Source organism: Phycodurus eques, chromosome 13, assembly GCF_024500275.1.
Source record: "Phycodurus eques isolate BA_2022a chromosome 13, UOR_Pequ_1.1, whole genome shotgun sequence".
NCBI lineage: Eukaryota > Metazoa > Chordata > Actinopteri > Syngnathiformes > Syngnathidae > Phycodurus > Phycodurus eques.
The window spans coordinates 835,424-858,660 of NC_084537.1; the positions used below are offsets into that span (position 1 = coordinate 835,424).

General features: G+C 39.9%; 1 protein-coding gene across 1 annotated transcript in view; it reads right to left on the reverse strand.

Moving 5' to 3' along the window:
- The window catches only part of xrn1 (5'-3' exoribonuclease 1), a 37,763-nt gene extending 16,205 nt beyond the window's left edge, over positions 1-21,558 (reverse strand). Inside the window, exons 1-25 of the mRNA XM_061693784.1 lie at positions 21,354-21,558; positions 18,455-18,687; positions 17,383-17,480; positions 17,132-17,241; positions 16,922-17,032; positions 16,746-16,831; positions 12,682-12,769; positions 12,435-12,603; positions 10,483-10,550; positions 9,820-9,957; positions 9,550-9,716; positions 8,552-8,641; positions 8,234-8,390; positions 5,456-5,575; positions 5,182-5,351; positions 3,194-3,311; positions 2,956-3,051; positions 2,454-2,557; positions 2,183-2,317; positions 1,917-2,079; positions 1,394-1,507; positions 1,201-1,299; positions 1,007-1,122; positions 746-892; positions 555-644 (exon numbers count right to left, since the gene is read on the reverse strand). Coding sequence (XP_061549768.1) covers positions 555-644; positions 746-892; positions 1,007-1,122; positions 1,201-1,299; positions 1,394-1,507; positions 1,917-2,079; positions 2,183-2,317; positions 2,454-2,557; positions 2,956-3,051; positions 3,194-3,311; positions 5,182-5,351; positions 5,456-5,575; positions 8,234-8,390; positions 8,552-8,641; positions 9,550-9,716; positions 9,820-9,957; positions 10,483-10,550; positions 12,435-12,603; positions 12,682-12,769; positions 16,746-16,831; positions 16,922-17,032; positions 17,132-17,241; positions 17,383-17,480; positions 18,455-18,687; positions 21,354-21,428 — 3,062 coding nt within the window. The 5' untranslated portion in view covers positions 21,429-21,558. The remainder of the gene's footprint in view (positions 1-554; positions 645-745; positions 893-1,006; positions 1,123-1,200; positions 1,300-1,393; positions 1,508-1,916; positions 2,080-2,182; positions 2,318-2,453; positions 2,558-2,955; positions 3,052-3,193; positions 3,312-5,181; positions 5,352-5,455; positions 5,576-8,233; positions 8,391-8,551; positions 8,642-9,549; positions 9,717-9,819; positions 9,958-10,482; positions 10,551-12,434; positions 12,604-12,681; positions 12,770-16,745; positions 16,832-16,921; positions 17,033-17,131; positions 17,242-17,382; positions 17,481-18,454; positions 18,688-21,353) is intronic.
- Between the last annotated feature and the right edge of the window lie 1,679 nt (positions 21,559-23,237).

Consider the following 23,237-nt stretch of genomic DNA (forward strand, 5'->3'; position numbering starts at 1 on the left):
TTAAAAAGGCGGTTCATGCTCGAAAACCCGCCAATGTGGATGAATTACAACGATTCTGCAAAGATGAGTGGGCCAAAATTCCTCCACAACGCTGTAAGAGACTCATTGCAAGTTATCGCAAACGCTTGATAACGCCTGATTGCAGTTGTTTCTAATAAGGGTGGCGCTCAACCAGTTATTAGGTTGAGGGGGAAATCACCTTTTCCACACAGGGCCATCTAGGTTTGGATTTTTTTTTCTCCCTTCATAATAAAAAATATTGAAAAAGTGCATTTTGCATTACTTCTGTGTCTTTGACTAATAATTTAATTTGTTTGATGATGGAAAACATTTAAGTGTGACAAACGTGCAAAAAAATTCATCAGGAAGGGGGAAACACTTTTTCCCACCACTGTAGTCTGCTATACAAGTAGTTACTGTATACTACGTGCCATGTTTTGTAGTTCATCTGAGGTTTACCAAATGTAAAATACCTATAAGGACTAGATTATTATTTTCTCGTACATAAAACCTGCGTAATTTGTTTTTAAATGACAAGACAAGTATGCATTTACCCATTGTGGTCTTCTCCAGGCCAGATATCATCCTCATAGAACACATCATCATGACCGTTTCTGGAGACCATGTCAAATACCTCAGAAAATCTATTTGAGCATAAGAGATCATAATGAAATAATAAAACAATTTAAATGTAATTTGAATAAATTATTCAAAATCACACTTAAATGACAATATTCTGTTTTACTTTTCTAAGTATTCAGCTAAAAGCTCCTCCACAGCAGCGGAGTAAAGCCATTCCTTCTCAGTCCTCTTTGTGTATCCAGGAACCTCCTCATTCTTCTTGTTGAACTTCAGGTTCAGGCCAACATTCGCTTTTTGCTCCCCACAGGGACTAAGAATGCATTTGCAGAGAGATATCAAGCACATATGATTCATTCATGGAGGAGTGGTCACAAAAATGTGTTTCTGAAATGCATCCGTTTCTAAAGAGTGAATCAATACTCACTTCTTTTTAGATCCTCTACCAATGAAAATACTTCCAGAGAAGCGGGACACAAGGTAGCCGCTGATACCTAGACGAGATGCCACAATGTACCCAGGGCTGTACTTCACACTGTACTTCTATAAAATACAAAAGACAAATATACTCAGAAGAAAAAACAGTTTGAGACACTTTTCACGTATATGTATGTGTCTTACATGCTGGTTCTGGATTAGGACTTCTAGTTGGGGCTCATGTGGCACATTGAAAACCACACGTACACGCCCATCTTTGATAACATCACTCGAATCTTGCACCTGTTAAAAAAATTTAACAAGCACTGGAAATGCAGTTGCTATAGTTGGAATGAGACCCAAAGTCTTAGAACTGTCAAAATTGTAGTTAACCAACCTCGCCCATGGCAGCATAGTAAGGGTGTCCCACCATGAAAACGGTGGTTAGTGGAGGATAGAGGTCTTCTAGGCTCTTAAAGCAGGTCAAAGATGAATAAAAGGCGTCAATGTCCTAGGAAAGGTGAGGACAGAGTTTATAAGTAGATGATACTGTATAACGTGCCATCAACGGTGACATCCGCACAAAATTAACCATCAATTGTACCTTTAATTTTGAATGGAATAGAATAATCGATGTTTGCTGGGAATGGCATAATAAGCAATTAGCCTTGGAGCAAACGAGCTTGGCTGCAACCAACACTTTGCATTAAGTTACATAAATGCAGACCTCGACTATTCAGAATTAGCTCGCTCACTACAACATTTGTATCGAAACAGGAGTTCAAGCACATTCCATTGGTGATCCCCCCCCATTACCCATATCTAATCTTTGCTGTTAACTAACTTAATGTTGATTCTTCAAGTGTCTGTTTTTATGTTGTTCTGTGAGAGTTAATGTATTGGGGCTTGTTGGCATCTACCTTGACCACAGTCTGGTAGGCGAAAGGAAGGACCTGCTTAGCCCACTGTTTCTCCAACTCAACCACACCATTCGATTTGGGGATGTATTTCCTTCCTGTCAGCAGCTGTCCGTATAGAACCACAGTTGTTTCAGTCACAATGATGCCTTTCCTCTTCAGGTAGCTATAAAATATATAATAATCGATTATGGATTATTATTATGCATTGAAATAACGCAGGTGTTTTTCATTCATTTAAAAAGCTTTTGCTTGCGTTTGAGCCTTACTGTTCTGTTATTCCTTGGATGTCTTTCACCCAGTCCCTCTGCTCCTTGTCTGAGAGGATAGTGACTTTGGTGGGGGGTGGGGTGGAAGGCCTGTGGTAGGCTCTTTGGACCCCTGGTGGTTCTTCAACAGCACACCTGTAAAACATGAAACAATTTATTGTACTTTTTTTTTTTTGCTAGTTAACGAGTGAGAGCTTTTGCATTCAAATACCCGAAAGAAACCTCTGCAATACAAAATAAAACATTGAAAAAAAAAACATTAACTTCTCACTTGGTGTCTCCATCTGACACAGCAATGATGCGCGCTTCCTCTAGATGTGGCCAGTTGACAAACAGCGACTTCCCCAGTACTTGTTGAGCAACATCATCACAAAGCTATTAATTAGAAGACCGGGCACATGGTGGAGGGAGATGAGTGGGCCGGCCACAACAGTTTATTTTTGTGGGGTACATACAGCGAGAGTAGGGATTTCTAATATTTTGGTTCCATTCATGTTGCACTCATGAAGCTATTCAAGTTAACCAAGTGTGAAAAACATCTCAGTATTAAACAAACTGTGTACAGTAGTTCTACACCTACTATATATTGGAAGGCACATGTTGACAATACTTCTCTGGTGGTGTCAATCAAAACTATTATTTTCCCAAATGCAGACATTTTGATACAGAATTAGATTACATTTGGCTGAAGCACCTAGTATCTTGTCATCTCTCGTTTTATAATGAGCAATACATTAGGCACCGTGTTAACAGGAAGACTAACCAGAGCTTACCAGTTGTTTTTCCTGGCTGGGAAGGATCTCCAATATCATATTCTCACCTCTGCTACTCTGCTGGAATACCATCACCCCACTCTTCTTCATAGTAAACTGAGAATGGGTGAAACCAAGAATAAGACAGAGAACAGGCACAAAAAGATAGCACTGGCACTGGGCCGAAACCTACACTATGTTCAAATTTGATCATTTAAATGTGATCAGTGATAAAACAAAGAGGATATGCATAATATACCTTGTGTTTTATGTGATGCAGTGTGGGAAACCCACAAAAATACAGAGCTGAGTGATCCACACTCCTGCCAATGTGGTTTAGTGGAACTTGCCAGGCATCCATGGGAATGTCTTCTTTCCTGGAAAACACAAGCACATTACAAATTAACTCGCATTGGACATATCAAAGAAGAAATGTTGGATGGATGCAATAATTCAAATACACCTCGACATATCCATCTCTCCATCCAACTACCATGATGAGAGGCAGGCTGTGCTATCTATCTTCAAGTCTGATTATATTACTCTCTATAGGTGGGGGTAGCAGCAGCATCTTGCTTTCTTCAACTGTAGTTTAAATGAACTTCATTCAGGTAATGTGGTGATGAAAGGCAACCAACAAACAAAGTAAAAAATAGACAAAGCAGAGAATGAACAACAACGAGAATAGATTTTAACAATATGGTGCCTTGCAATTACAACCCCAATTCTAATGAAGTTGGGACGTTGTGTAACACAAATAAAAACAGAATACAATGATTTGCAAATCATGTTCAACCTATATTTAATTGAATACACGACAAAGACAAGATATTTAATGTTCAAACTAACTTAATTGTTTTTTAGCAAATAATCATTAACTTAGAATTTTATGGCTGCAACACATTCCAAAAAAGTTGGGGCAGGTGGCAAAAAAGACTGAGAAAGTTGAGGAATGCTCATCAAACACATGTTTGGAACATCCCACAGGTGAACAGGCTAATTGGGAACGGGTGGGTGCCATTAGGCGGCACGGTGGATGACTGGTTAGAGCGTCAGCCTCACAGTTCTGAGGACCCGGGTTCAATCCCCAGCCTCGCCTGTGTGGAGGTTGCATGTTCTCCCCGTGCCTGCGTGGGTTTTCTCCGGGCACTCCGGTTTCCTCCCACATCCCAAAAACATGCATTAATTGGAGACTCTAAATTGCCCGTAGGTGTGATTGTGAGTGCGGATGGTTGTTTGTTCGTATGTGCCCTGCGATTGGATGGCAACCAGTTCACGGTGTACTCCGCCTCCTGCCCGATGACAGCTGGGATAGGATCCAGCACGCCCGCGACCCGAGTGAGGAGAAGCGGCTCAGAAAATGGAATGGATGGGTGGGTGCCATGATTGGGTAGAAAAGGAGCTTCCTTGAATTGTTCAGTCATTCACAAGCAAAGATGGGGCGAGGTTCACCTCTTTGTGAACAAGTGCGTGAGAAAATAGTCCAACAGTTTAAGGACAATGTTCCTCAATGTACAATTGCAAGGAATTTAGGGATTTCATAATCTACAGTCCATATCATCAATCAAAAGGTTCAGAGAATCTGGAGAAATGTAAAATGTAAGCGGCAAGTCCGAAAACCAACATTGAATGCCCGTGACCTTCGATACCTCAGGCGGCACTGCATTAAAAACCAACATCAATGTGTAAAGGATATCACCACATGGACTCAGGAACACTTCAGGAAATCAATGTCAGTAAATACAGTTCAGCGCTACATCTGTAAGTGCAACTTGAAACTCTACTATGCAAAGCAAAAGCCATTTATCAACAACATCCAGAAACGCCGCCGGCTTCTCTGGGCCCGACCTCATCTAAGATGGACTGACGCAAAGTGGAAAAGTGGTCTTTGGTCCGACGAGTCCACATTTCAAATTGATTTTGGAAATTGTGGATGTTTGTTCTCCGGGCCAAAGAGGAAAAGAACCATCCAGACTGTTATGGACGCAAAGTTCAAAAGCCAGCATCTGTGATGGTATGGGGCTGTGTTAGTGCTAATGGCATGGGAAACTTACACATCTGTGAAGGCACCATTAATGCTGAACGGTACATACAGGTTTTGTTTAACACAACGTCCCAACTTCATTGGAATTGGGGTTGTACTATGAGTCTACCTAATTAATGTATGACAGGTTTCAGCAAGATAATACTTTAGAAATCTGACTGAGCTCAGTCTACCAGTGTAAGAGTTAAGGGGGAACAGTCTACCTGACATGGCAGTGGATGATATTTGGGAAGAGCTGAGGAACAGTTGAGAGGTATGTGAAGTCTATTTCATCCTCATATGTATATAGAGCACACTCGGTGTGATGATTCCTGGCTTTTTCTTCTTTTGTCAACTTATAATTGCAGCTCTCCATGGCTGCTAACAAACACCTCTGTTGAAAAAACAAAAAACATGACAGAAAATGTCCATGTTTGGGTGAAAAATTATGAACTGGCGTGTGCCTTTAGTCCACTGTACTGTAAGCGTGTGCTTCACCTCATCAATGAAGGGAATGAGCACTATGGCCTCCCATTCTTGCTGTTTTCCATTGAGGTCTGTTTTGAAGTCTGTAGGATAATAATCAATAATGGGCGACATTTCGCTGGTCATCAGGTGCTGGGAAATCAAAAACAGTATATTAATTATTGCAATTGTGACCAAGGCTTGCATTGAGCTGTGTTTTGAAATGTTTAAGCTTTACTTTGTTCTCCTCCTTGCTAGCCACATTCCACAGTTTACCGTTTGGACAAGTATTGAATATAATTATTATTACTTACAAGTAGTCTACCTTTACAAAGCTCACAACCCTTACAACAGAAGGGTACACTTCAGCTGAAGAACAAGAAGTATGTTTCTAATCTATTTCTACAGCTACACAAATAGAAAAGCATTCATTGCATAACACTAAAAAGGTACATCTAGGGTTTTAGCAGTAAAAAATGGCAATAGTTAAACCTGAATTAAAATACAAATATAAACAACCTTAATGTTCCCTGTGATCTAAAAAGTTGACTTTACCTTGTTTATGATGTTCAAACAATGAGATACACACAGTTGGTCAAATGATTGAATTGGAAGTTAAAAAAGGCAAGTGATGGAACGTCAACGTTCAAGCTTCAAGTTGATGGTCTAACTGTGAAGGTACCATACATCATAAGTAACAAAACTGATATTGAAAAATTCACTACTCCTATTAAGCCGCTGAATTCATTGGATATTCAGTCCCATTCTCTGCCTGCGTGCGCCACAGCATCAGTAAACAATTTTGCAACAGACAGACTTTGTCAACGGCATTTAAGTGACAAATGGAATCTATTTTTTGACACATTGTTCAGTCCCTACAGTCTGCTTTATCCGATGCGTTTTATCGGGGTCCGTTTTATCGAGGTTCCACTGTATATCATTTATTAATACTAATATGATCATGACAAACATTACTGAAGCCTAAGCACAGTCTATTATCATCTTTGGTGGCTCTGTGGAGACGTAGTGTTTTTAAAAAAAAAAAAAAAAAAAAAAAAAAAAAAGACATTGTAAATGTTAAAGTTCCTACGAGTGCTTTAACTTAAAATTGTCCAATTCCTCAGAACTTCAGCCTCTCAACAGTACATATTAATTATATTGTAATAATAAAGCGGTAAATAATAATTATATTTATTATAATAATAAAGCGCCGGCACGGTGACCGACTGGGTTAGCACATCTGTCTCACAGTTCTGGGGACTTGGGTTCAAATCCCGGCCCCGCCTGTGTTGAGTTTGCATGTTCTCCCCGTGCCTCATCCCAAAAACATGCGTGGTAGGTTGATTGGAGAGTGTGAGTGCGAATGGTTGTTTCTTTCTATGTGCCATGCGATTGGCTGGCGAACGGTTCAAGGGTGTACACCGCCTCCCGCCCGAAGATAGCTGGGATGGGCTCCAGGAGCCCGCGACCCTAGTGAGGAGAAGCGGTGAAAAAAGAAGATAAATGGATAATAATAAAGCAGACTAATTATCTGTGTTTCATCAAAATAAGACCTTTGCAAACATCTTTTACTTTTGAAAATTACCAACATTTTTGCCCATTTCTTGACACGTTAAGGACCAAGCCAGTAACTATATCATAATCAATGTGTATTTTTTTTTCCACTGTCAAAATGAAATTGTGTCTTGTTTTGTAACAAATGGATGGAAATCTTAAAAAGCTTTTTAGAATCCGATTCATGGATTAATCGAGGAAAAAAAAATCGATTACTGAAATAATTGTGCGTTGCAGCCCTAATGGTAAGATTATTCTGGATCAAATAGAAACGTAGAATTATTCTGATGAATGTGGAATCACAGCTGTGAGAAGGAGGAGACAGTTGTCCAACCATGCGATGAAACTACCTAAAGGGAGTCAGTCAACCTACAGTTCAACAAATGTGACGAAATTAGCGGCCTTGAGAAAAACTGCCTTGCCCCATTAACAAAAATACCAGTTTTCAGTTTTCTATTCTCAAGAATTGCCTGATGTGAACAATTTCTCGCACAAAAGATCTCTTATATGATTATTAATTGTTGACTTACATGGTGCTGTAAAGGGTCACAAAATTGTACAGGTATCTAAAAAGCCTTGATATTCATCAGTTCATAGTAAAACAGATCGCCTATGACTTGAAAAGGCTAATCACAGTTACAGTGCTGGGAAATTTTATTTGTCTGATATTTACATTTGTTTGATGATCTTAAAGATTAAAACTAAGCAAAAATCTAAGAATTTGGGAAGGTGGCTGATACTTTTTCACTGCACTGTATTACTCTCTCTTGCAGTGGCCATCCTGGAAAGATGACTGCAAGAGCACAGCACAGAATCCTGGAGTGGCTCAGTCAGAGTCCTGACCTCAACCTGATTGAGAGGCTGTAGCAGGACCGTAAGGCATCGATTCACAAGAGACATCCCAAGAAAACTGCTGAACTGAAACTGTTTTGTACAGGAAATGTCCAAAAGTCTGATCTGCAACTAAAGAAAGGTTTTGGTTGAGGTTATTGCTGCCAAAGGATGCTCTATTACTTATTAAATCCAAAGGTTTATATACTTCATCCAGCCTGCACTGTGAACATTTTCATGTTATGTTAAAAAAAAGAAGGCCTCCATAATTGTTTGTGTGTTATGAATTTAAGTAAATTGTCGATTGGTGATTTAGAAAATCAGTTATAGGACCGATTTATGCAGAAATCCAAGTAAATACAATATATTAATAAAAGTACTTCTTTCTTGCTGGATGTGTGTTAGAGTACACAAGAAGTGCGTTACCCTGTAACATTCAGGCAGCAGCTCCATGCTGGCAGCGGGTAGGACTGCCAAGAGTTGCTGGAATGGCATGAAGGGTTTCCCAAGATCAAAAGTCAACTTCAACTCTGAAATATTTCTGATGTCTGACAGGAACGGTGCATAGTGGTAGGGGTAAAACCTAGAGAAACAAAAACATATGTTATTAATAAACTTAAACTGATGGGTGTTTTGCGAAGTCTAAAATAACAACCATAGCAATTTCTCTGGGGAGTAATAAAAGTAAGTAAAAAGAAATGACATATCAGGTTGCTGAAAAATTAAATGGGAATAAATTCTCACCAGCTCCAGGATTTAACCCCATGGTAATAGTAGTGGAGAATCCACTGGATGCCTTCAACATAACATTTGGCCTGCTTTGATAGAAAATCACTGCAAAAGAAAAGAAACATCTTTTCAGGTCACTTAAAATATTACAAATTGATGTATGGTCCCATCTTTTATTTCTAATCCTTTAAATTATAAACTGTAAATGCTTATAATTATAACATCGATAAAACAGAGTCAGAATATAAAATAATTAGAGCCCTTCGATTGACTAACGACGAGTCTAAAGTGCCTAAAGTTTGTAAAGAAAATGGATGGATGGAATTTTTTTTTAAAAATGTAAAAACAAAACTTCTGTTGTGACGTTTCTACTTTAATGGGAAATCATTGTTTTTTGTAAAATACTTTGTAAGAAAGGCCAACTGAGGATGTCCACTCCAGAAGTGGGTAGAGTAGCCAAATATTGTACTCAAGTAACAGTACTGTTACTTGACAATAATGTGACTCAAGTAAAAATATAGTCCTCCAAAATATTACTTGAGTAAAAAGTACACAGTGACGTAATTACTCAAGTACATAGTGAGTAACTTCAGATTTATTTTATTTTTATTTATTTATTTTTTTTTTTTTTAAAACAACAGCAAGAACATCAATAATATTTTTTTTTAAAAATTACAAAAAATGTGAATGTGCAAAGTGGATGTGTTGAATGAAAGAAGATGCAAGATGACGGAGATATGGAAGAGGACAATTTGATAATGACAACCCTTGAATAGGGTTAAGATGAACGGGATGAAAGTCGTCTTTTGAAATAGCAGCTGTCATTTCATAAGGTTGCGTGAACAAAGGAGAAGCCAAAGGTATTATCAAGTTGATGACGGGACGAAGAATATTTGTCAATTGTTCATTACAAGAAAAAACAAAACAATCAGCTTCAACTGCATCCATTGCAGTAATGTATTAACCGGCTTTTTCATACAAAGCGTGTGTGGGGTGTGTGGCAATAAACTCACTCAGAGACTACGTCCACCCCCATCTTGGTCATATAGTATGTGCGTTTGTACTGTCTGAACTCCGTTTCAAATAAATCATCTTCATCATCATCCTCGACAGCAGGTCCTTTTCCACTATCTAACACTTTATCAGGTGAGGTCAACGCTGCCAGAGGGAGAGCGGAATCCTGTAGACACACAGGCATGTGGCGTAAGTAGCACAAGTAAGTTTAAGTATGAAGGAAAACACAACAGTGAATACTTGACAAGGTTTGATCATTGCAGTCCTACCTCTTCCCTGTTGGTGCGTTTACCGGCAGCTTCAGTCTCTGCTGCTCGGCCGGCCGCCTCATTCAGGTACTTGTTCCCAACTTTACTCTCAAACCACTTCAAGTCCACAAATACTTCATTGAAATGTTCATGGTCAAACTGGACAGACGTAGGGAAACAATATAAACATAATACATAGAAATCAATTATGTTGAGCACTTTTGCTAACACTCAAAATGACTATACATGGTGCCCTCTAAGATCTCAACTAAAAATTGACATTTGCTGCCAGCCCGATCAGTATGCGTTTATTTGCATGCTGTTTCACAAACAGAATACCAAGATAAAATCAACTAAGATCTGATGAAATTTCACAGAGATAAGCATATAAAACACAGAGTGTATGTTAAATTTAATTGCTGCAATGCACAAACTGTATTACATCTGGATTAAATTAGTTTTTGGATTACAGACCCGGATACAACCATTTAAAACTTAACCACTTCTCTCAAACATCCACTAAATTTTCTTACCCATTTCGTTAATCGGTAATGGGATATCAATGTGTGGATCAGCTAAACATAATGGGAAAATCATTGAAAGAATTTCTAGCACTTTTTTTCAAGACAAAAACAATGCCCAGTTCCGATTTAAAAAGGGAGAATTTGTTTCTGAAAGCTGCACCTCAGAGAGTTTCTCCAAGTATTTCTCAAAGTTTCCAAGGTTAAGGTGGCCATTCTCGTTCAGATAACCTGAGTACAAAAGACATCAATTTGATACATGTCAAAGGTTTAATAAAAAGTAAACTTAACACAAAAAGTAAGGGCATTTGTTTTTGGTACATTATATCCTTGCAACTATGCTCTTGCAATAAACCTTATGCCACTGGAAAGATTTTATTTCCATTTTTAAATGGTGCCATATCTGTAAGGAACATGCATGTGTGGATGAGCAGCAGAGCTAAGTATGTGGCTTTGCTCCAATGGAAAAATTGCCAAATTATCTCTGCAAATGCCATACAGCTTGATCTTGCTTTTGCCAATAAGGTACCAACCTGGTAGCATGGGCCCTGCTACAGTGATCAGTAGGTGTCTCCTCTAAGAATGAACATGCCACATTTGACTGATCTGGACAGCGCCTATGAGTTACCAAAACTTCAAGGTGGTGTTCCATAAAACAAAGTTGCAGCATTGCACCATTACCTTGAAACTTGAAGCCAACTTTCATATATCAGCCTACATAATATTAATAATAATAATAATAGATGGGATGGAAATGGTACAGGCTGGGTCTGAATGAGGATCACTTCAAAACGTTCAATGAAGTTGAATTTCGCTGAAAATGTTCTGAAGAGATTGATAAGGATACTCAGAAGCCCAACTTTCCAGGCTGAATCAGTCACTGTAGCGTTTGATCGATATGACTCCAAGGCATCAATCAAGACAGATGAACATCAGCGGAGAGGGTGTTATTCCTCAAAATATACCAACTCATCACACCATTGGAAGTTGAACAGTGCAGCACTATAGGCTGTTTCTGAAAGCCGATGCAAACATTTGTTCGTGAATACGTCATAGAAAATGCAAAAGACGGTTCCTTAGAATACCTCTATAGTTGGCTGGAGGATTTCAAGATGGATATATTGTGATCAAAGTGAATGGCACTGGCCAAGAAACAATAAATGAGCTTTTTAGCACCCAGGAAGAGGAGGACACCAGAATGGTGCTCCATCCTGTTAGCTTGTCATCAAGGTTTGTAAGGTCCGATGATGTTCTGGTTCTTTGGGTGCAATACACCAACTCAAGATCAGCTCAGCAAGGTGGTTTTCAGCTCTCATTGTATTTTCTTCTGGTGTTTTGGCTTTCGGACAAAGGTTCCCAGATTCAGGTTTTCGGTTTCGGTCAAGAATTTTCATTTCGGTGCATTACCAGAAGCAATCTCATGTTCAGCGAGGAGTCCAGATTCTGCCTACGGCATCTGGATCGGAGGGTCAAAGTGTGTAGAAGACACTGAGAACTCTATGCTGCTTGCTGCATTGACAGAGTAACATTTCGGTGTAGGCAGTGTGATGGTGTGGGGCGGAGCCTCTCTCACAGGAAAAATTAGGTTTGTCATCATTGGAGTCAATCTCAATGCAGATATATCAAGATGAGATTCTGTAACCAGAGGCAAAACCATAGCTCCACAGTCAGGAACCAAATTCTATCCTTCAAGATGACAACTACTGAGACTTACGACTGTTAAATGAATAGTAGGTTAAATTGTGAATGTGTGTCCCCCCCCCAACCTTCAATCATGTACTCCACCAAACTAAACTCAATGGCAACAGCAAAATGAACTGTTAGGCATCGGCAGGCAAGATTTTACATTTTTCATGGGCACAACCCACATACTCAGCTCTGCTGCTTGTCCCACAAATTCATCTGCCTTAAAATTGGCACCATTTAAAATGCTATCTAACAGACTTTCCATCGGCATATGATTGATTGCCAAGTGTTGTTACAACAAAGAAATAATCTACTAAGCACAAAGCGCTTTACTGTAGGTGCTAAATTTGTTACCATTAATACAGAATTAAAACACAAAAGACTCAACATACTCTGAAGTTAGAAAACGTTTTTGTTCATGTCGCTCACCATCAAGGCTGGGAAGCACATGGATGTAAGTCTTATACAACAACGGCAGAGCATCATGATTAATGTGAAGATGAGGAAGGTGAGGGATGAAGTCGTTCCCCACTAGGAAGCTCATAAGAATCCAGTCATCTATTATCTTCTCCAAGTCATAATCAGAGCCCATCTCCTTCTAGAAAAAAAATTGAGATCAATCAGAATTAGCGCAGGTTTTATGTCTGTGTATGCCACGATGTGAGTGTGAATCTACCTTAACCACCGAGAACTCATAGTTAATGTATTCCCTCATAAGAGACAAGTGAAGCAAATGGAATGTTGTCTCCTCTGGAGCAGTTATCCTGGAAGTGATGAGACAGACAGGACTCATTCAGCAGGAGAGGTGGGTAGGAACATGTTACATTTACTCCATTCCATTTACATTTTGGACAAATTACAATCTACATGCCGCTCGCAACTTTCATTTATCAATAATTGTGTGTGCAATCTATTTTTAGAGTTGAATTTTCGACTTTCGCATCGGGCACCGTTTCACCAATCCACCGTGATTACCACAGTAATTATTGACTCAATTGAACGACACAGGAAAGTCCCATGTCCGCGCGCAGTCTTCTATTGGGCTTTACAGGCCAATCAAAGTGAGTCATGACAGCCGCACGCGACTCGTGTTGACTTTACAGACCACGAAAAACAACAGCTTTAACACGCTGTGTACTTTTGTCACTGTCGAAACTTGGACATTTCAGCCCACTTCTAACTGGAGAAAACACCTTACGGTTAAAGTGTTATTTTGGATGTGGATATGGCAACATTAGCACTATTTTATGGTCACATGTACCTGTAAAACATGCTCTCTCTCACACACTATCAATAAGTCTTCAGTGATTTCAGTGGATGAAGCAAATGTTTCTGTAACGCCCTATGCATGTTTTTCCAGCCACTTAAAAATGTAAATGGGGGCAGTTGAGTGTGGACACCCATTGAACGAGTTTGAACGTGATGTTACTTCTGAACACAGACACATGCCTTTTTTTAAGAGGGAGTGCATCCTTGTACAACCAGATTTATTTTTATTTAATTTGATTTAACCCTTTTGCATTGTTGACCGAGCCAAGAAGTTAAACGTCAAGTCCAGGTCAGTCATATTCAAGTTTATTTCAGTTATTTTCACCTCCCCTCTCAAAAAGATACAAAAATAAATCTGTTAAGTTGCACAAATTCTAGGTCACATAAATGGTGGAAAAAGTTTTAAAATGATTTATCTTGGTCAAAATTATTTTACAACACAAAAACCTGGCATTTGAACAGGGGTCTGTCTACATTTTATATCCAATGCAGCCTTGTTCCTGTTTTCGACCTGGTGAGCCGCCAGCAGCAATATAAGGTTTTTAATAGGTTTTATTTATGTTTTAGATTAAGTAATATTGTTCAGTAATATCTGAATTTGCACAATTCTATTTAGTTATTTTTATTTTATTTGACGTTCATGCTCTGATTTAAAAAAAATCTGAAGTTACTCACGAGTTACTCGGTACTTGAGTAGTTTTTTCAGAGTACTTTTATACTCAAGTAATTATTTGGACTACCATATTTTTATGACCATAGGGCGCACCGTATTAAAAGGCGCAGTCTCAGTTACGGTGTCTATTTCTGTATTTAACGCATACATAAGGCACACCGTATTATTGGGCGCAGGCATGGTAAAACATATGCTATCTTAAAACATACGGTAGATGCCATACACGCTAAAACAATGTTTTTAAAAAGGCAGCGGGAGGAAAACGGAGTTCGGTTGTACTTTATTGAAGTATTTAACAATTTACCCACGTTATTTTTTGATCAATCCTCATCCACAAATCCATTAAAGTCCTCATGTTCTGTATCCGAAATGAACAGTTGGGCAAGTTCTCCAACAAACACGCCGGGTTCCCTCTCGTCATTGTCAGAGTCAGTCTCGTTGCCAGGGGGCTGTTCAGCAACGATGCCGGCTTTTGTGAAAGTTCAGACAACAGTCAAACCAGATACCTGAGCCCAAGCATCCATAATCCATTCACATATGGTGGCGTGACTCGCTCGGCGTTGCCTCCCAGTCTTAGTTCCACTTGGTTTTTCACAGCGGCTGTGAGATGGGCGCGCATGGAGTCACAGATCAACAGGGACGGTGATGCGTGGAAAAAAACATCCGGTCTCTTTACGTACGCCTCACTCAACCACTCTCTCATTTTCTCCTCGTCCATGCAGCCCTTTTGATTGGCCTTAACGATGACTTCGGCTGGAAACCTCTCTTTCGGCAGCCTCTTCCTCTTAAAAAAAAAAAAATCACCATAGGTGGCAGTTTCTAGCCATTACCATGGCAACCAAGCACAACAGTAAAAGCAGACTTCTCGCGCCCCGATGTGCGTATCGCTACCGTGGTGGTCCCCTTCTTCTCTACAGTGTGGTTCACCGGGATGTCGAAAGTCAGCGAAAGTGAGCGGCACCTCGTCCATGTTGGTGATGTGGTTGGGCTGGATGTGTTTGTCGGCAATCTTTTGACTGCAGTAGAAGCGGAAGATGGCCAGCTTTTCCTTGTAATTTGCCCGATGTTGCTGCGCCACGGTAGTCCTTGCCCGGATGGATAGATGGCGCCGTTTCATAAAACGAAAGCACCAAGACGGACCTCCTTGAAAATGTTCGATTTTCAGTTCTTCTGCAAGCGTTATTGCCCTCAGTCGAATGGTGACTCTAGAGACGCTTCTCCCGGCTGTTCTTTGCTCAATCCATTGCTCGAGTTGGTCTTCCAACTCGGGCCACCTTGCCTTTTTTCCGCGAAAACTCAGCTTCATTTTCTTGACTTGGCGAAGCTCGTTATCCTGCTTCCTCCACTTGCGAACCGTGGATTTGTTGATCTTGAATTCTCTCGCGGCTGCTCAACTCCCATGTTCCCTTTGTTCAGCAGGCAATTTTGAAGCACCTTAAAGGTGGAAAGGTCAATCTAAATGACAACAGTGAACCCTCGACTATGTGCGAAATGACTTGTTTTTTTTCCCGTGGAAAAAAGGCTTCCTCTACATATGGATCCACACACGTCACAATCTTGCTGCAGCGCAGGCCCAGACCACACAGAGCGCCACATTACTCGTTCTTCATTTATAATGTTTTATGATCGTGAGAAGCCAAAATTGCTATCAAAATTCGACATCCCACCCTACCCTGCACTGCGACTGTTTACATGATGGGCCCGATAAAAGCAAAACATTGGTAACAGAGTCATGAACAATTTACGCAGAAAGCCACGTACTTCTAAACGGTTCAACATGTTTTTCTTGCAACTGTAATGTAATGTTGTAAAATGAGTTTGAAATGATACCAGTTATTTAAGATAGTTAATGATATAGTTATGGTTTAAAGTAATAATACAGGAAACTATAAGAATTTGGGTTGGGGGGGGGGGCGTCAATTACTCAGCTTTTCACTATTCGCAGCAGGACTCGGTCCCTATGGTGTTTCGCAGGTGGGTTAACTATATACATCTTGAAAAATTATCTTTAAAGAAATGCTATGATGCGGCACGGTGGGCGACTGGTTACAGCGTCAGCCTCACAGTTCTGAGGACCCGGGTTCCCCCCCGCCTGTGTGGAGTTTGCATGTTCTCCCCGTGCCTACGTGGGTTTTCTCCGGACACTCCGGTTTCCTCCCACATCCCAAAAACATGCATGAATTGGAGACTCTAAATTGCCCGCAGGTGTGACTGTGCGTGCGAATGGTTGTTTGTTTGTTTGTTTGTATGTGCCCTGCGATTGGCTGGCAACCCGTTCAGGATGTACCCCGCCTCCTGCCCGATGACAGCTGGGATAGGCTCCAGCACGCCCGCGACCCTAGTGAGGAGAAGCGGCTCAGAAAATGAATGGATGGATGGAAATGGTATGATGTAAAAAAGCAAATGATCGTTTGCTATGTCCAAGACAAAATGACTATGTACAGGTAAGCATTTTGTTTGTTTGTTTAAACTAGTCTTAAAACTCATTTTTATTCTTCGGAGTATTAGTGTTTTGTTTCTAATATTGTTTTTAATCTATTGTTTCAATCTGTCCTATGTTTAACTTTTTTCATGTTTTATTTTCATATAATGTAAGGTAGTTTGTGGGCAGCTCTGGTCGTTTTTAAGTGCCCTAGAAATAAAGTTGAGCTGAGTTTATTGCTCAATCAAACAAGTCAGATAGCTCATTGCCCTTTGGGGGGGTTAAAATTTGTATTTCCATTTCTAGAATTAAAGAAAATTGCAGAACTTGAAAATTTAAAATTAACAAAATAAACATGAACAATAACAATGCAAACCTTTTCTGGGATTTCTTTCCTCCAAAGCGGACCTCTTCTCTGAGCAGGGAGAAATTTGGCTCATGGCTAGTCAAACCCAACATGATCTATTCATGGGCCAAAACACCAAAAGAATCTTGAGAGACCTGACATATTGATACACAGACACATCAAGTTAACATGTACACAAATCCTACCAGGTCAGCATCCAGGCCATATAAGCAGTGGCGCGTGTTGGGGTCATGACCTAGCCTCGCAGTCTCTGAACGTATGAATTCCATGATCTTATGCTCTCCCTCACCAGGGGTCTACAAAATAGATGCAAACCCTCCAAATTGGTCAGTATATCAACGTATAAATTTTTTTCTTCAACTCAAAAATGTTAACATGCACAAATATACACACACCTCATGACCTGATAAATAGATTTTGACATTCTGCCAAGATTTGTCAGTGGAGAGCTTGTTGTGGACAAAATACTTCAGCTGCTCTTGGAGTCTCACCATGAACTCAGTGCCTGGAGGGAGACGAGCAAGTACATTAAATTTGCTAATGCTTTAAAAAAAAAAAAAAAAAAAAAAATGCTGATTGCTATACAGTTAGGTCAGAGGTATTTGAAGAAGCAAAAAGAAAAAAAGACAAGAAAAAGGGGGCATACCTGGCGTGATGCAGTTTGAGTCGAAGCGAGCTTCTGTAGGCAACACCTCTCCTTTATCCAGAGCTTTTTTTATTTTATCCTCTGCTTCTTTGGCAGACCTTCATTTAAAAACACATGCACATATAAACATCATGCTGTCTCTAAAACTAACGTATGTTAATTCATCTGGTGCAAGCATCCCTTCAAGTCTTTGAATATTGATTAATATATGTGCACATTGTCCATAAACTTAAAAAAAAAAAAAGGGGGGGGGGGGTTAATTTAGTCATACTGTATATCAGACTCGCCCTAACGCCAAAACGCATTCAGAAATATGGAAATCAAGAAAGGGTGTAAGAGAGGAGCTGGTGTACTTTCTGAGCTCTTTGTGCCTCCCCAGTTTTGACTTGGCTAGTGTTTTTACTTCTCTTTGGTCTTTTTGGCAAGACTACTTTCAAAGTCCCACCAGCCTCAGCAAGTAGTGTAAAGTAGGACTATGGGAGAACATGTATACAGAGTCAAATTAAGTCGACTCGAATTTAAAGCAGTAATTTTGTATCACCAACACCATTAGAGGTAGAACTCCAGATGTGTTAATGGGTTCTCTCGCAGTGGAGGACACGTAAACAGGTTTGGCAAAACATCTGTAGTCATCTAGAGTGTACTATTTAAATAAAAAAAAAATTCTCATAAAATAATGTTCCCCTATGTAAGGAAACCTATGGGACGCCCTGTGTATCCAAATACTGTAACACAGAAAATGTAAATGATGCATCATAATATCAAATTGTGGACATGATAATTGTAATCGAATCGTGAGACCAGTGAAAGTTCACACTTCTCGAGCTGACTTCCACTCAACATGAGTTTGAATGTGATTGGATAATTCAGCCACATGTGTACACACTTAACAAGCATATCCTCAGTTTATTTTGACTTCCTTTCGCAAAAAGATTTTTTTCATGAGTTGTACAGGTTAGAGGTGGGGAAAAAAAGTTGAAATACTTTCGATTGAGCTTTTTGAATCACAAAAACATGACGACTGAAGAGGAATGTGTAGACTTTTTATATCCACTGAAAATCCTGCATTTACCGGAATCTCCGTCCTCTCTGCTGGTTCATCTTTGCCCTTGGTGCCACACCATCTACTGCCATGAAAAAGACCTTGCGTGGCTTGATGATCCTGAAAAGCACCTCCAGGTAATGGAAAATGTCTGCAAAAATCTTCTCTTCAGAGATGCGGAAGTGAACGTCCTCATCATTTGGGTGAGAACACTGATGGATGATCCCATTCATGTCCAGATAGAGATTGTCAAACTCTGGAATCTGAAAAAGAACATTATGATTTTGTAAGATTAGAAGTGAAATTAAAAAAGCTGACCAAACATTAAATAATGATGATTTTCCATTCATCTACGGAACATTTTCAACACCAATTGAAAATATCTCTTGAATCATGATTACATTTTCATTTTCTCCGCAATACATTGATTGTACCATTCCACCCCAACATCCATCCATCCATTTTCTGAGCCGCTTCTCCTCACTAGGGTCGCAGGCATGCTGGAACCTATCCCAGCTAACATCTGGCAGGAGGCGGGGTAGACCCTGAACTGGTTGCCGGCCAATCGCAGGGCACATACAAACAAACAGCCATCCGCACACACATTCACACCTACGGGCAATTTAGATTTTTCAATGAAACTACCATGCATGTTTTTGGGATGTGGGAGGAAACCAGAGTGCCCGGAGAAAACCCACGCAGGCACGGGGAGAACATGCCAACTCCACACAGGCGGGGCCGGGGATCGAACCCACTATGTTGCTGACCAATTTTACAAAAAATAAATTCCATATTATCACAGTGTGATCATACAGTGTTTTTACTGAAGCATTCTGATACAAATAACTTTCTTAGTCACCCATTTTTACAATTATGTACTGCACTGACCCTTTCCAAAAAAAGTTTATTTCCATAATTCCATTCAAAAGGTTAAACTTTCAAAGATTATAGATTAAGGGCCCACAACGTAAACAATTTCAAGTGTTTGTTTGTTTATTTTTACAAAACTTGGGCTTCCAGCTCATAAACCCACAAAATCAGGAATTCCAAAAAGTTTGAATACTGTGAAGAAATCCCTATTTACTTCAGTTTTTGTAGGGAAAAAAAGAAAGAAATTAGGGTCACATTAAATCAATCAATATATGGTACTTTCAAAACGATATGTTAATCTTCAGTACTTGGTTGGGAATCCCTTTGCTTTTCAATTGAGGTGTTGTGAACGAACTTAAACAAATAACTGGATGAGCCAACATTTTCTTCAATTAAACCACAACAAAAATTAGACAATTGTTTTTAACAAAAAAGAAAAGTAATATTCACAATTACATGTGTGTGTGTATGGTGGATGTGTGGACTGGAGACCAAGTCCGAAACCTCGGTGTATTGAGTGTCTGAAGATTCCGACCTGACTTTCAACAGTCATATCAAATCAATTACTAAAACTGCCTTCTACCATCTGAACAACATATCCAGAGTGAAGGCTTGCATGTGTCGTTGCTTAAACGTAAGAGTTAGCAATAGAGGATGTCCGCTCCAGAGGTGGGTAAAGTAGCCAAACATTGTACTCAAGTAAGACTACTGTTACTTGACAATAATGGGACTCAAGTCAAAGTAGTCCTCCAAAAAGTACACAGTGAAATAATTACTCAACAGTGAAATAATTTGCAAATTCTGACGTTTCTGTGCACAGGCGGAACCTCAGGCCGATACGATCGCAACATTTGCACACCAACACCGTCCAAGATTATCGCGCTACTCGTCACTTTAAACCGCATCCACTCCTTGAAGTCTCGGCGCCCTTTGCACCGGACTATTGCAATATTAGTCATTCGAACTGCTCTAAGTGCTAGAGGACTCTGCATCTTTTGCACAATTGTCAAAGGAAAAAAAAAAAAAGTACCGGCATTACCAGATAACAAGCAGCACTTTATTGCTCAGTGACTTTTTTTTGTCAATGGCTTTATGTCTCCAAAGTGTTCTCTGTCAATTGACTGTCTGGTGTCGTACTAGAGCACCTCCAACTACCGGAGACAAATTCCTTGTGTGTTTTTTGGACATACTTGGCAAATAAAGATGATTCTGATATTATTCCACCGTGAAGTAATATTCACAATTACATGTGTGTGTGGATGGTGGATGTGTGGACTGGATCCAGCTGCCAGCGTTCAAGGAGTATGAAACAGCCTACGACGTCAGCGATGGCGACCCCACCCCCTGACCTGATCGATACGATTCACATAAATTGGCCTATTTTGAGTTCAAAACGGCAAATTTCGCCTAAAGGAAACGGATTTGCATGTATGATAAATGGAGGACAAAGTTTTATTTGTTTTGTTGTTGTTTGGTCTGTCACACCTTACAGGCCTGTCCATGTCTGTAGCAACAGACATTAATTTAGAGCATTGTATATTATTTCATACCTGATATTCTGTACATACATGTACTTAAAGATGCTTACTTCCTAATCCAGTGAGCCAATTTTCATGTTATTTCTAATGTATGACCAAAAAAAAAAAAAAAAAAAAAAAAAAAAAAGGGGGGGGGGGGGGCTCACACTTCCATTCGCAATGGCTCGAAGGGTCTCGCACAGGGCGCTATTCAAGCGAGCACCGCCACTGACCACATCACTTGAACAAAAGGACGCAGTGAATTATTACAAAACGTATTTTATCTCCATCGTCTACGCTCAATCACATAATAATAATAGGCAGTTGACGTACACGAGCAATTTGCGCCGCCCATGGTTCTTTTGGGTCTCAATTATTGCACATTAACTCGGTAAGATATATAATTGATTAAAAACCGTTCAAGTGAGTCAAGCACATTCGAACTTCAACAGCCCGTTTGGAGCAAGCCGACAGCCAACTGCTATCCAAGCTAACGCTGCCTGGCTCGCTAAATCGGGAACCGCAGTCCACAGCTATCTTACCTGATGTTCCTTGACAACTTCACTGAGACAAGGGTAACGCTCTGATATCCAGCGATAAAACTTCGGAACCCCCATATTCGCCGTTACACTAAATACCTTTGCCTGACAGACAAAACCGAGCGAGTACGTTTGACTTAATTGTGCAAATGGCAAGCAGTTTCGTTTCCAGTGGCCGCTACCTAGCTAGTTGTCAGTGGTGCGTCTACTAAATCAACCCGCCGGTGTTGTCTGCTTTAGTTCCGAGCTCGTCAACGTTACGTAAACAGCTCATCAAAATACGGACACTCACACAAATAAAACTCCACATAGGTGACTTATATGACCTTATAGACGCGTCTAAATTGGGAACTTAAATTAACATTTTAAGAAATTAGCAATTTCAGTATTCACGAATAAAAACATTTCATCCATCCACCAGTGGTTCATCATTTAAAATCAGATGTCAAACTGGTGGCCCGTGGGCCAGATGCGGCCCGCCACATCATTTTGTGTGGCCCACGAAAGCAAATCAAACATATTTAATTGTGTTCTGGTGTGATAACATTGAGATATTTGCAAGCATTTTTTTTTTTTTACCAATTCCCCTTTGAAAAGAAATGTAATAGTTGAAAAACATGTTCTTATAGGCTTCTGATTTCAAAACTGGTTATCCATCAATGTGTTGTGAATACTGTTTGTAATTATATGAGGTAATCTTTCGTGCGATAGCTATGTGAAATTCCATCCATCCATTTTCTGAGCCGCTTCTTCTCACAAGGGTCGCGGGCGTGCCGGAGACTATCCCACCTATCTTCGGGGAGGAGGCGGGGTACACCCTGAACTGGTTGCCAGCCAATCGCAGGGCACATACAAACAAACTCTAGCCCAAAGTCAGCTGGGAGAGGCTCCACCACAGCCACGACTTGAGTGAGAATAAGCGGTATGGAAAATGGATAATGATAATAATATTGTTCATCAATTTATGTCAAGACTCTGAACACCGAAGTACTGAATAATATGAATACAGTGCCACCAGAAAGTATTTACACCCCTTCACTATTTGCTGTTCGAGACTGCTGATTTGAGTAGTTTTCTATAAAAAAATCAAAATAAAAAATCCCATAATGACTAAGTAAAAACATTTCCGGAGTACCCCACCTCTCGCCCAGAGTCAGCGAGGATAGGTTCCAGCACTCCCGCTACCCTCGTGAGGATCAGCGGGACAGGACATTATGGGATATTTTATGTATATATGTCCCCCCAAGAAAACTATACTGGAATAATTCTGTAAAATAGCAAAATGTGGAAAATGTGAAGGGGTATGAGTACTTTCTGGTGGCACTGTATATGCATTTCCTAATTGGTGGTAACATTCTTGTTAAGCCAGTTGAATTAAATCAGAAGGTATAAACAAATATTGCTGGCCTAATTTAATATTCATTGTGGTGGTCTAAGAGGAAAAACCTGCACCACCCTTGAACATAGAATTTGTCAATATTTCCACAGAATAAATGACGTCAACAATATTTTGCACATGAATAACAATCAAAATTGAATAATGTTGTTTTCTAAGAATTGGAACATTGTAGCGATATGCAATCTTTCATGAATGCCCTGAGGGTAAAACCATTCACTGTGCATTCTTGTTGGGAAAATACACATTGGATAAACATGAACATTTAGAGGCTTTTGGTGTGCAAACCCACACAGAGGAATCTGATCTGTGGCAAAAGTGAATTTTGAACATTACCATTTCAATTCAGGCCGAAAAAACCTCACATGGAACCCATTACCAAGGCTAGCCGTAAACGCATAACTCATTCAAACAAGCTCAGTTAAGAGAATACTGGGAAATACTGAAGATGTTTTTTTTTTTTTTAATGACCTGGTACAACAAAATCGTTT